This window comes from Plecotus auritus, assembly GCF_963455305.1.
Source record: "Plecotus auritus genome assembly, chromosome: 5".
Classification (NCBI taxonomy): Eukaryota; Metazoa; Chordata; class Mammalia; order Chiroptera; family Vespertilionidae; genus Plecotus; species Plecotus auritus.
Genome location: NC_137776.1, coordinates 67,832,812 through 67,847,573, shown reverse-complemented (window position 1 = coordinate 67,847,573; position 14,762 = coordinate 67,832,812). Strand labels below are relative to the sequence as shown.

At 39.3% G+C, this 14,762-nt stretch overlaps 1 protein-coding gene across 4 annotated transcripts in view; it reads left to right on the top strand.

The window, feature by feature from the left end:
* The window catches only part of LYPD6B (LY6/PLAUR domain containing 6B), a 184,810-nt gene extending 170,379 nt beyond the window's left edge, over window positions 1-14,431 (top strand). For 2 of the 4 annotated variants that reach the window (XM_080667925.1, XM_080667924.1), the window contains exons 2-5: window positions 1,936-2,088; window positions 4,690-4,788; window positions 10,276-10,406; window positions 11,915-13,605. In XM_080667925.1, the coding sequence (XP_080524051.1) occupies window positions 1,974-2,088; window positions 4,690-4,788; window positions 10,276-10,406; window positions 11,915-12,079 (510 nt within the window). In that variant the 5' untranslated portion in view covers window positions 1,936-1,973 and the 3' untranslated portion in view covers window positions 12,080-13,605. Of the gene's footprint in view, window positions 1-1,935; window positions 2,089-4,689; window positions 4,789-10,275; window positions 10,407-11,914 lie in introns of all 4 variants that reach the window. The other 2 variants (XM_080667922.1, XM_080667923.1) reach the window with 2 other exon arrangements.
* Window positions 14,432-14,762: the final 331 nt, after the last annotated feature.

Here is a 14,762-nt window from a genome sequence, read left to right as displayed (position 1 = left end):
AACTTACCAGTTTTGTTTTTTCAGCCCTGAGTACTTCCTTAGGGACTTGGAATGAGATGATGATGTGGCTACATTTTCTCTAATAATCAGTTCCATATCCAAGAGTAGGCATTTTTAGCCACACATGCAAAACCAATATATTCACAACACAAAAGGAAATAAAACTCTAGAACTCACACATCGTTACACCGACTTCAAACAAAAGATCCATGTGAAGGATTATGTCCATATATTGGAGAGCAAACTTCTTTCTTTGAAAAACTCTTTATACCCACTGCAACCAGTTGATTGGAAAATGAGTTCAGCCAATATTATTGAACTACTAGAGGCCCAATGCACGAATTCGTGCATAATTGGGGGGCTGATGGCGGGCCAGCCGGCCAGGGGGAGGGGCCACAGGAGGTTGGCTGTGAGAGCGCACTGACCACCAGGGGGCAGCTCCTGCATTGAGCATCTGCCCCCTGGTGGTCAGTGCCGTCATAGCGACTGGTCGACCAGTCATAACGGTCATTCAGTCATAATGGTCGCTTAGGCTTTTATATATATAGATAAGATTCCAGCATTGTCACAGAACTTGTATTACAAGTGCTCTTACATACGCAATCCTATGTGATCCTACCTGAGCCTGTCTGATACTCACAATTCCCGACAAGAGTGGGCAGGGTAGATGTTATTAAGCTACTTTATTGATGAGGAAATGGAAATTGATAGAATTTAAAGAGCTTGCCCAGGTCAGGCAGCTAATAAATAGCAGAGTCAGCACCTGAATAAAAGTCTCTGGATTCTAAGTTACATACTTTTTCTGCTGCCCCACCCCTCCCCCTGTCAAAGAGAACCTGTCAGTGGTGCTGTTGTAGGTTCTGAGCATTAATTCTGAAGATTATCTTACTATCAGGTCTGCTTCTAGAGGGCAGAACCTATGGAGCTTAAAAATTAATATATTTTTCCCTGGCCAGTGTGGTTCAGTTGGTTTGGCCTTGTCCTGTGCACCAAAGCATTGCTGGTTCAACTCCCGGTAAGGGAACATGCCCCTGATGGGGGCATAGAGAGGGCAGCAATGGATGTTTTGCTCTCACATCAATGTTTTTTTTCTCTCTCTCTCTCTCCCTTTCTCTCTCTCTAAAAATCAATAAAAATATATTTTACTCAGGGCTTTAAACGTGCCTGCTGTTTTGTTGGGTTTCAGCCCTGCCTACTTTAAGTCCATGAAAGCAGTGAACAGGACTAACATGATATGGTTTTCAGCTGTTCAAACAACTGTAATTATGTTTTCTCTAGAACCTCTGGCAGCTTCTCCTTGTACCCAACGTGACAGAAACTGGAGGGATGGCATTTCACAGTGACTCTTGTTTCTCTTCTCACTGCCTGTGTGCCCTGAGACCCAACAGACACTTTATGTCTCAGACTCATTGTCCTTTTACTCACTGTCTTTCCTACTGCTTCAACTTTTATTGTTTCCTCCGGGTTTTGAAAGAGTTGCAAAATTTCTCGAATGTAAGTGTTTACTCAAGGAATGGAATGGACAGATAGGCGGTTCAGTAACTTCAGCTGAACAAGCCTCCAAATCATGGTTGTTAGGAAGTGAGGTGATTCAGCAGGAAGTGAAGTGGGCCAGCCTGAGGCAGTGATGGGTCGGGGGTGGGGTGGGGGTGTAGTCAGGCCAGTAATGGCTGCTTGTTCTTCTGGAACCCAAATGGCCACTGGATGTCCTGCTAAAACTCAGCTGGCTAGTTCAGAGGCTTGACCAGTAGAAGGCAGTCATTGCTTAACTTTCATCTGATCAGAAAGAATACAGTTCCCACACAGGCACTGGCCCTACAGAACAAGTAGATGGTTCAATAAATTTGAATAATTAAGCTTTCCAAAGAGAAGCAACAAACTCCTATCTATGTGTAAAATGCATATAAACTCAACCCATCTCTCTCTTCATTGTAGATATATGAGTTTTGGACTTGCCCAGACCCAAGGTCAGAATGCTGCTCTTCTGCCATGCTCTAGCTGTAGCAGTTGTCCAGATCTTTATCTTCTCAGAAAACCGGGCCTTTGCCAAGAACATCAACTTCTATAACGTGAGGCCTCCTCTGGACCGTAAGTAGTGGTTACCATCGTAGGTCATGACTGTGGGGCCAGAATGCCCATTTGAAGTTCCTGTTTCCACCTATAGTAACTTTGCCTTTTTGAGACCATTTGGTTTATACCTAGAATAAGACAGAAAGTCTTCACTACCTCTGACATTCTCTCCATTTCTTCAGAATGCTTTGGCTTCCTGCTGAAGTCTCAAAAGGGTTCTTGTTTAAGATAATCTCTTGAGCACTGTCCCTAAGAACGGCGTAGCAGAGCAAATTCAGTGTTCTTTGTTCTTCTCTTCACTGGAGGAGGATATTGGCTGTAGGAAGTTTCTGCATCAATGATATATTCTATCAATGGCCATTAACTATTTGTTATTTAATCCTCACCTGAGGATATATTTTTATTTTATTGATTTTTTAGAGAGAGAGGGGGGAGAGAGAGGGAAAGAAACATCAATGTGTGAGAGAAAAAGCGATCAGTTGCCTCCCGTACCTGCCCCAACTAGGTGATCAAACCCACAACCTTTTGTTATACCAGACAAGGATCCAACCAATTGAGCCACCTGGCCAGGGCTCAATGACCATTAACAATCTTGAAAACAGATTAATATGTGTAAAATTTGGAGGAAATATACCTGGACTTTCATGAATATTATGTATACTTAGGAAAGGCTGTAAAACTCAGCTTTCCCACTAATAATTTAAAAATAAACAAATAACATATCTTATCTATATGATGATTTATATTTTTATATACATATATGTGTGTGCATATGTGCTTGTATACATATGTCATCTCTCCTTCTTCCTCTCTCTTCAGACAAGTAAAACTTCTCTACTTCTCTGATATACTTTATTAGAGAGAGGTTGTTATAGATAAAATTTGTTGGCAGAAATGTGAATGCCTGTGGTTCCCACACCTGAAAGACTATCAGAATCATGATAAATGCCTTTAAAACTACACATTCCTGGGTCCCTTCTCCAGAGATTCAATAGTCAGGAGGGTGGGATACTAATTATGTTTTTCTTTTCTTTTTCCCCTCCCTCTTCCTTTAAAATAGCTCTCCTGATACTACAGATACACAGCCAGGTTTGGGAACCACAGTCTTTACATAACTCCTAAAGGAAGCCTGTGTCATTATTGATTTCCACTTTGGACTTTGTTTATTATTTAGGACATTCATTCACCAGCATTAGTAGTATTTTTTTTTAGATTTTAAGAAAAATTTCTATTACAGTTGACATACAATATTATATTGGTTTCAGGTGTACAGCATAGTACTTAGACATTTATATAACTTATGAAGTGATCCCCTGATACATCTAGTACCCATCTGACACCATACATAGTTATTAGAATATTATTGACTATATTTCCTATGCTGTACTTTACATCCCTGTGCCTTTTTATAACTAGCAATTTATACTTCTTAACCCTTTCCCTTTTGTTACTGAAGTGTTCATAATTTTAAAACTGTACTGCTTTAATAGGTGAAAATGAATTTCATTACTTCTTTTTTACCTATCTAATTCACTTTTATACATAGGCAAAACTGAAATGTATTTGTAATACTTAATTTCATGTCCTCTGAACTGTCACCTTGGTATTTCACTCCTGTTTTATGCATCAATATCTATCCTCCCCTGTATCTTCAATACCTGCTGCTTTCTAATTATCATCCCAACTGTGGTCAGGTTACTAGAATGGTTTGGGGTAAAAATTTCACACAAGGCTTTATACACTGGATTATAGAAAAATGTCAAATTTATTGTACTTTTTATTTTGTGCCCATGAAAATAACAAGATAAAAGATAGGAAAAAAGCATAAAAACAAAAAAGAGAAATGAATATACTAGTTGCTCTCAAACCAGACTGCCAGCAGCTCCTAATTTCTTCTTTCCATAATAACCTGGCCTGAGCATAGGGTCTGAGAATTACTATCATCCTTGTATTAAATGTTCCATTCCTAGTTGAGGTCTAATGCAATAATTGACGTATACAAATAAGATGGTTTGATTGCGGTTAAATGAAACTAAAACGGAAGCACATGTGGATGGAAACCAGCATGATTTGATGTGCTGGGGACTCCATTAGATATTTTTCTTGCCACCTCCTGTTCAATCTTCACTATACCTCTGCAAGTCATGGGACCGTCATTGTTACTATTATTATACATAGTATTATTTATTTGAAGTTAAAAATTATACAACTAATTAGTGGGAAGGGAAGAGTTCAAGCTCAGGTTAATCTGACTCCAGTTCTTTTCAGGAATGAAACCATATCAAATTGTTGGCTCCAATGCTGCCACCACCCTTACCCATCCTCTTGATCGCCATTATTCCCAAGTTATAAATTATTATAGAACAAACCATGAATATTTCAAAGTGGCTTGTGGAACGATTTTTATTACTCTACAATAGATAATTATAGATGAAATAGTTAAAGAAAAGGGAATAAAGAAATTGCTCCAGAGTCTGGCAGTTAAATCTAGCTCCCTAGAAACAGAAATTCTAAGCATAATGGCTTATAAATTTTGTCTGATCTTATAGAAGTTGCTAATTTTGTGCCATATTTAATGTTAAAAATGTTTGTTTTTTCACTGTGCATTTTTCTTTAAAGCTACACCATTTCCAAACAGCTTCAAGTGTTTTACCTGTGAAAATGCAGGAGATAATTATAACTGCAATCGCTGGGCAGAAGACAAATGGTGTCCACAAAGTAAGTGTCCTGAGTTTGGGAGACTCCTTTGGGATCACATCTCATTTAGGTGGCTCTTGATAAGCCAACAGGTTGTTGTTGTTCTTTAGAAATTAGAGATTTCTCTTAAGAGGCCATTGTGACATTAGACTACTCTCTCTGAGAACACTTGGAAACTGATGGTGTAGCCTCAATTTGTAGTTGTGTGTTACTTGAGAAAGGATTTCTTAAATAGTATTTACCAGGAGAAAAAATAGAGTACAATGTTGACTAAGGCATTCTAAGAATTTCAGAAATGCTTGATGATATCTCCAGAAAAGTCATACTCACTGGCTAAAGCAAAGGAAAGGTTTTGTACTCTTGAGATACAGTGATGCTTGGGAAAGTCTTTCATTCATTTGGCAAACGTTTTATATTGTTAGTTTGTTTTGTTCACTGATATAGCCTTAGTTTAATCCAGTGCCTGGCCCATATTAGGCACTCAGTAAGTATTTGTTGACAGAATGAATGGATGCCTTTGTCAGGGAGTCTTCTCTGAGGAGTGTACATTTGAAAGAAGACCTGAATGACCAAAACAAGCCAGCTACATGGACATCTGTGAGAATAGCATGGTAGTAAGAGGGAACAGTAAATGCAAAGGCTACAAGAGGCAAGATTTGGCCTCTTCTGTGAACAGGGAGAAGGCTGGCCAGTGAGGCTTAGTGGAAGAATGTTGAAGAGGTAAGGACTGGGACATACGCAGGACCTTCTTTTTCTAATAAAGAGTTTGGATTTTATTGTAAATATGATAGGAAGCTTGTAGAGGGGTTTTATACTAGGGAATATAAGATGCTAGTTGTGTTCTAAAATATTGCTCTTTGCTGTGTGGAGAAAGGATGGTTTGGGACAAGAGTAGAAGGGGACACCAAGTAGGGTCTTTCATTATCTTCAGGTGGAGAAGATGGTGACTTGGACCTTCAGGTGGAGGGGGCAAGAGGTTGAATGATTTAATATATACAAACGTGGAGGTAAAGCAGACAGGATGTCTGATGGATGATTGGGAATTGAGAAACTACTTACAGCTATAAGGAGATCAGACTGTTTAGATTTAAGAAGTCCCGTGTTGTTGTTTTTTGTTTGTTTTAGTTTTGCAAATGTAAAAGGCAAAAGAAAACAAACAAACTCTCCCAGAATTAGAGATGACTAGTTTTGGTCTATTATTATCTTGACTCTTTTGGAAATTTCTGTATCACATTATATATAGCAGTGAAATAGACTTATCTCTTCCAGATTACACACTAAAGACCTTAATGCTGCTGGAGAATCTTATGCCATAAATTAGCACAGTGATTATGACATATACTCGGGCAGTATTTTTCATTATTTCTTTTTAAGAATAATCAATAGCCAAAATATTTTTGTTGGGGTTCTTTTACATTTCTGTAGAGCAATCCACCTTAAATTGTGTGTGCTTATGAGTGCACATGCACACGGGGTGTACACATTTGGGGACTTGTTTCCACATTTTTTTTCAGAAATCCATCTCAATTATCACAGAGTGCTTGAGGATGCCCAGTGCTTCCCTTCACTACCTTTTTCTGAGGGTGGTGTTACTCTTTAACTCTTTGCTTTAAAGCCTCCTGAAAACTGGGCGTTACGGGTTAGGACAGTGTAAATTGGGGCATTGGTGTCCATCCTGTTGTGCCTTAACTCATTGGAAATGTTTTTTTTCTTCTTTTGAATTGTCCCAAAATAGTTCCTACTAGGTCTGTGCATAATGCTCCGATTTGTCACCAATTAATCAAATCCACTTTAATGGGATCATGCATGGGTATTTCTGGGTTTTTATCTGTTGAAACATGTGAACAAAAGGGGGAAGCTGCTGCTTTCCACCACCAAGAAAACATCAGTGTTGGAAGCGGGAAGACAGTCGGCTCTTCCACATCCACCCTGGGAACCTGAGGGTGACAGGGAATGACCCTGCATTCCAGCATGCATGCCAGTGCTTTATTGACTATACACCAGTCAAGCCGCAATATACTAACCATCTGGAATTCTAAGTGAGGGTATAATTTCTTACTTTTCAGTTTGTCATTATTTAAGGAAATGATAGTCAACCATTTCTTGGGGCCAACAGGCCTGCAGCTATTGTTCTTTGTCATCTTAGGTTTCCTTTTCCCCTTATAGCTTTATTTCTGTGGTCTGTTGGTGTTGTTAAGAGAGGTTCTCTGTGTAACAGGATATGACAAGAATGACATTTCTTATTTTATTTACCCTGGCTTTTATTCTGACTTTCTAGGGCTGCTTTAACATGTGTGACATTTCATGTGAACACATGCAGCTACCAGTTTTCAATTCTTCTTTGTTAGAAGTGAAGTTGAAATGCCATCCCAAAACATTTGGTGGTTCCCTTTCCTTCTGAAACCATAAGTCAACTACTCTTGTCAAGCGTGTTACAGCACCATCTAGTTTAACATTAAGTATACCGAGAGGCAGAATAGTGTCTGGTTAAGAGCACAAACCTTGGAAAACTACCTAGGTTAGAATCCTACTTTCCACCACTTTCTACTTATGTGACTGTGGACAAGATATTGTGCTTCAGGTTTTTATTTTATTTTATCTGTAACATGAGGATATTAATATGACCGATCTTAAGACTTACTCTAAGGATTGAACGAGTGAATACATGTAAGAAGAGTATCTGGCTGGTGGTACCTGCTCAATATGTGTTCACTATTGTTGTTATTAATTAAATCTTACAACAACCCTGTCAAAAATGCCAAGGCACTTATTATCATAATGTACTAAAAAGAAAATGAACCTAAAGCAATTTATACATTCACTGCAATCCCTATCAAAATCCCAATGGCATTTTCACAGAACTAGAACCAAAAAAAATCTTTACATTTGTGTGGAACCACAAAAGACCCTGGATAGCAAAAGCAATTCTCAGAAAAAAGAACAAAGCCAGAGGTATCATACTCCCGGATTTCAAACTGTACTAGAAAGCTGTAGTAATCAAAAAGGTATAGTACTGACAGAAAAACCAACATACAGATCGATGAAACAGAATTGAGAGCCCAGAAATAAACCCATATAAATCTGGGCAAATAACTTATGACAAAAGAGACAAGGATATACAATAGAGAAAGGACAGTCTCTTCAATAAGTGGTATTGGAAAAACTAGACAGTCATATGCAAAAGAATGAAACTTACACCATACACAAAAATTAACTCAAAATGGATTAAAAACTTGAATGCAAGACATGAAGCAATAAAATACAAAGAAGAAAAACGAAGTTTCTGGACATTGGTCTTATGGGTGTGTTTGCATATTTTACTCCAAAAGCAAGGAAAACAAAAGCAAAAATAAACAAATGGGACTACATCAGCTTAAAAAGTTTCTGCACAACAAAGGAAACCATCAGGAAAACAAAAAGGCAGCAACCCAAATGGAAGAAGATATTTGCAAATGATATTCCTATAAGGGGATAATATTCAAAATATATATAAAGAACTCATACATTTCAACAACAACAACAAAAAATCCAATTAAAAATTTGGCAGAGGACCCGAATAGACACTTTTCCCAAGAAGACATGTAAATGGCCAACAGATATCTGAAAAGATGCTCAACTTCACTAGCTATAATTTAAATGTAAATCAAAATCACAGTGAGATACCACCTCACTCCTGTTAGAATGGTTATTATCAATAATATAAGAAATAATACATATTTAAAAAGATGTGGAAAAAAAGGAACCTTCCTTCATTGTAAACAGGTACAGCCATAATGGAAAACAGTATGGAGGTTCTTCAAAAAAATTAAGACTAGAGCTACCATATGATCCATCAATTCCTCTTCTGGGTATTTATATGAAGAATATGAAAACACTAATTTGTAAAGATATATGCACCTCCATGTTCATTACAGCATTATTTACAATAGCCAAGCTGGGGAAGCAACCTAAGTGTCCACTGACAGAAGAGTGGTTAAAGAAGAGTGGTGCATATATGCAATGGAAAGCTACTCGGCCTAAAAAAGATAGAAATATTGAAATATTGCCAATATTTCTTGAGTGTATTGTGCTAAGTGAAATAAATTAGATGGAAAAGAACAAAAAACACATGATTTTATTCATATATGGAATATAAAACCAAAAAGTAATAAACGAAGTAACAAAACAAAGATAAAGTCATGGATACAACAGATGGGTTGTTACTAGAGGGGCGGTGGAAGGGAAAATTGGGTAAAGGGGCTCAAATATATGCTAATGGAAGGAAACTAGACTTTTCGTGGTAAGCACACAGTATAGTATACAGATATCAAATGATAATATTGTACACCTGAAATTTACATAATGTTAATAAGCATTGTTACCTCAATACATTTTTTTTAAATAATAGTAAACATTAAGGAAAAAAAGAAAATTACCTCAAAGGTGCTAACGTGGCTTGCTTGCTTATGACAAAGGCAATTTCATAAGTCCAGTATTGTCAACTTTAGTCAAGTATTTTTTCCCCATTCTATGACATTGCTGTTGTAGTCCTTTCTCAATAAACGAAACAGCATTTTACTGGCCTGAGGTAACTATAGAAGAGTTACAGAACTGAAGTGGAATGTTCTGGGATAGTGAGTGAAATTACTCCCTTTAAAGAACCCTAAGTAATTTAAGACGTGAGTGATTAAAGCTATAAGGATAGGTCCATGTAGAAATGGGTTAGCTATAAAGTGGGGGAAGGGGACAGATAAAGTAACAGTTAATTAAAGAAGATGAGAAAATAGAAGTACTTTGAGTAAGGAAGGTGGTCTTGATGTGTACTTTGAAGCACCTGCTTTTCGTTCCACATGGCCTATTAATGTATCAAATGTTGAATAATGCAACCAGAGTATTCTGATCCATTGCATTTTAAATTCACATTTTTCACTTTATTTTAGGCATAGAACATGTGCTTCAGAGAGAGAGAGAGATGAGGCAGAGACAGATACGGACACTTTCATATGAAATGGGCAAACCTATGGTTTTGATGAAAAGCTTGTCCAGTTTTTTCTCAGTTTTAGCTGGCACCAAAGGATAGGTGCCCGTTTTATATTCATTTTAAAAATGCACGAGTGCTTCAAAAATGAATGTCTTTATATATATATATATATATATATATATATATATATATATATATAATTTCAGAGAAGAAGGAAAAGGGAGAGAGAGATAGAAATATCAATGATGAGAGAACCATTGATTGGCTGCCTCCTGTACCCCCCCACACTGGGGATTGAGCCCACAACCCAGGCATGTGCCATGGCGGGAAATCAAATTGTGACCTCCTAGTTCATAGGCTGACACTCAACCACTGAGCCACGCTGTCTGGGCCAAAAGTTAATGCCTTTTAAAAAATACCACCTAGAGATCTCTGCCATTGTATTTCTTGCCTAGAAACCTGAGGAATTTTAGTAATTTCTGAAGTGATAGTTGAGTGTCTTTTGCAATGTGAAAAATGAAGTCGTCTTTTCTTTTCCTCCTGTCTAGACACACAGTACTGTTTGACAGTTCATCACTTTACCAGTCATGGAAGAAGCACATCCATCACCAAAAAGTGTGCCTCCAGAAGTGAATGTCATTCAGTTGGCTGCCACCACAGCCGAGATTCTGAACATACAGTAAGGAGTGTGCGTGTGCGTGTGCGTGTGTGTGTGTGTGTGTGTGTGTGTGTGTGTGTGTGAAGTTACTGCCCTAAAGTGTCTTGCTCGTGATGGTTAGTTATATGTCATGGAGAGGCAGGAAGGATAAGTAATATGTTGAACATGTTTATACAGTGATGCAATGGAGACGTAAGAGATGTTGAAGATTTTCTGTTCTTCAACAAAAAATAATGTTACTAAAAGCGAATGATAGTTCCCAGACTCCAGGGCTAGACCTTAGACCTTGGACTTTGGGTGAATTGTCTGAAGTCATGTCTGGAAGCCCAAGAATAAACCATCCATGAGAGAAAGACAAGTGCTACAGAGCTCAGGTCAGCTCACCTATTTTGTTTATGGCCAGAAATTACCAAGAAGACTGGACAGGGCAGCTGAAAGGTGGAAAGAAGGAAACGGTGGCACCTTCTCACCCACTAGCTCTGCTTAGATGAGGAAGCAAGAGTCTGAAAGACTAACCTCAGTTTAATATGATGAACTAGAGATACATTTTAGATCAATAGAGCTCTCTCATTTTCTTATTCTAATATTCTAAATTTTACTCTTTTATATGTCTGGAACCCTAAAATGCTTGAGAAAAAAATTACTTGAGAGTATGTTAATTTCATGAGGTTTTAGAACTTGACTTAGCCTGTATGTACAGAAAAGGGTCTGGCACTACTGGCTTGTAGCTCTGGCTGCATGGAGAGTCTCCTGGGGAGCTTGTATAAGCTGTGTTGGTGGTGGGAGGGGGCATCCCAGGCCAACTGAGACAGAACCTCCAGGTGGGGTCCTGGGCGTCAGGATGTTTTTTGTTTTAAGTTCCCCAAGGAGATTCTGATGTGCAGCCCATGTTAAAAAGCACTGATAAAGATACTTCAGAGTCACTGTCTTTATCTTCCCTAGCCACCCTGGAAGCCTCTGTGAATGGGGAGGATTATAAGGTTGAGGCATTTACCAGGTATTAAGGCAGGTGATAGCTTCCCCTGAAAACACCTTGTGCTATCAGGGAGCAAGCATTTTTCATCGCTCAGCAGCCATAATTAGCAAGCCATTGCTGTTGTAATGATAGTAATCAGATGTTCCATAGACAATAGAGGGGCATTATTATCCCCTAACAAGGAGTACTGAGAAAGAAAATCAATGGGCAATCCAAGGTGTTTCTAGCTTTCATTTTTGTCTCAGTGTTTTCCCTTACAAGCATTCAGTTGCCCTTCCTCTTCTTTCCCCTGCTTATGCTTGGGCTGGTGTAGATAAAACACTGTTAAAAAGAAAAGGTTCTCCAGATGTCCCTTACTTTCAGGTCAGTGGAAGGAAGGCTACCCAAGGGCCTGGGTTGCTGATAGACTGGTTAACCAACTCTAATTCTGTCTGTCCTCAGCTAGAGATCCAGAGCTTTTGTTTTGTTTTGTTGTTTGTTTGTTTGTTTCACCCTTCCCTCTTCTTTCTGTTATTCATTCTCTCATTTCCCTCTCCTCTTCCTTTTGTAACAGGAGTGTAGGTCGTGCTGTGAAGGAATGATCTGCAATGTGGAATTACCCACCAACCACACTAACGCTGTCTTCGCTGTAATGCACGCTCAGAGAACGTCTGGGAGCACTGCCCACACGCTCTGCCTGCCAGCACTTGCCTGGCTTTTCATGCTTCCATTGATATGATGCCGCCATTCCTAGGAGAGGCAGAACCCAGCCCTCTGAAGCACAAACTAAAAACTGTGTAAACAGTGAACTTTTGAGTGAAGACCAGTCTTGCGATTGGTGGAGAGCCCACATTGGACTCCAAAGCAGAAGACAGTTGTTTGCTTTGTTAAAACGCTCTTGCATGAGGCTGTGGGATTTGGGAAGGGAATTTGGCCCAGACTGAGGGCATTATCTGGCGTCCAGGCTTCCTGGTCAAAGAGGCTGCGTTTTGTCACTCTTGCAGGAAGGATCCTGCCAGCACCCACAACGGACAGGCTGTAGTGGCCTATATTGTCCCCACCCGACCAGGCCTTTGGCTGAAAGGACTCCTTGACCTCATTGACCCTTTCAGAAGCTGCTGGGTCAGATCTTCTCTTTCTGTGATCAGCTCAGAGTGTCTCTAGGAAGTTTAACTCTTCCCCCGATGAAAAACCAATGTCTGCTAATTGTGTGTGTGTGGAGGAGAATAAAGCTTTTAAATTATACAGAGTAAAATGCATGCTTGGGTGTTGCCTGACTGGCATGAAGATCTCAGATGAAACACGTTTACCAGTGTCATAAAGGAGGTCACTGAAGTTATGCTTTTTTACACACAACCTGGGGGATATTTTCTGGCTTAAACTATAAAACTTCATGCCAAAGACTTAGTGTTTTCTTTTTGGGGAAGTACACTTTGTGATGCTAAATGCAAAGTCTGTGAATTTAGAAGGTCAGAAAACTGCCCTGATGAATGAGGATGATACGTTATCACATGATGAACCCTCAGGAGTAGCAAATTAAAGTCAGAGAACCTAGCAAGACAGTCCCCCTTCCCCGCACAGTCAGCTTCTCTCTGGCAGGGCCACCAAGAAAACCTTTCTAAAAACATCCTAAAACATTGTGTCCCCATATCTCCTTCTCTTTCCCATTTTGAACAGTCTCAGAATTTCAAATAAGCACCCTCTTTTTATTCCTAGAATCCTGATTTCCTGCCTTTACAGTTTGGGGTGATCTTTAAACACTCTGACCTTGTATGCATAGTGATGAGTTAATGGAGTCTTTGTGTTTTATTGAACATCCACCACCAGGACACCCAGTGCTCCATAGTATCCATTAATGATACTATCCTTGCCACATGCATTCACCTAAGAGGGGGGTTGGTAAATTATGGCCCATGGGCCAAATATGCCTCACCATTCTTAGTCTGCTAGACTGCTGTAACAAATATACTTTTGATTAAATGGCTGAAACAAAAACATTTAATTCTCACAGTTCTGCGTGCTGGGAAGTCCAAGGTCAAGATGCCAGCAGATTGTGTCTGGTGAGGGCCCTCATCAGGTTTGCAGAACACCATCTATTTGTATGATCTCAGGGCAGAAAGCAGGGAGAGAGCTCCATTCCCTGCATTCCCTTATGAGGGCACTAATTCCATTCATGAGGGCTCTACATTCATGACCTAATGATCTCTCAAAGGTCCCACATCCAAATACCATCAGATTAGGAATTAGGCTCAACATATGAATTGGGGTGGAGAGTACAAACATTTATTCCATATCAACTGCCTATTTTTGTGAATAAAGTTTTATTGGAACACAGCCATGTCTTTTCATTTACATATTGTCTAGGGCTGCTCTCATGCTACAACAGGAAGGATGAGTAGATAGATGCAGCAGAGTGTGTATGGCCTACTAAGTCTAAAAGATGTACTGCCTTGTCCTTTACAGGAAAAGTGCCGACCTCTAACCTGTGAAATGGTAAAACTGCATTGGGAGAAAGCTGCTTGCTTTGCAGGGCCTGTGGTGCTCAGGGTGGTTACTCAGCCTGGGAAGGACTTGCCAGATCACTTTCCTTATTTTCTTTGCCTTCTGCATCAGTGCATTTTTCTTCTCTGTTTTGTTTGTCCCACTCAATTGATTCAGTCTCTTAGTAGTTACGCGCTGATGTCAGGGGCTGGGCCATGTGCTTGTTTTTTCTTCTCTTTGATGCAATGGGAGGGTCTCAACTTAAGGCTCTTTGGCCTCCAATAAAACAGGGAGGAGGCAGACATCATTATCTCCCTGCTTGTGGTTGAATAGTAGACTCACCTGGAAGCGTCATTTTGAAGCCTGATACAGATTTATCCCACCTCTCACTCAGCACCTTGAAGTATTTGAGTTTTCGTAGCCATGCTTGTTTGAAATTAATTATATATGGCTTCACTTGGAACAGTTTAATAGCATCTTTGCTATCTTTTTATTCCTCAGGGTTTCTTTTGACTGTGTAATTGACGAATTGTCTGGTGAAAAACCATTAGCAGACATTTTCTTTCTGACTTTGTTTCTGCTGTCTAGATTAATGAATTTTCTTTTGTGTGTGTGTTTTCTTTCCTGAGGAAACATCTTAATTTTCTCTTCTTCACTCCCACACATCATGTTTGTATGGATTTCACTACTCACCACCACTTCCGTAAGCATTTAAACTAGAGCTATGTTGAGCAAAAGAGGGAACATACAGAGAAAACTAACTCCTGGTAAAGATAGCCTAGTAAATGCAGGTGCCAGATTTCCAAATAAAGACATGGAATGAGCCATCGAATCTGAATTTTAGAGAAACAACAAATAATTTTTTATAAGTTCTACAAGTATAAGTTCTTCATGAACTCATAAGTCTGGTTCATCTAAGGCAATGTTTCAAGCCTTTATAA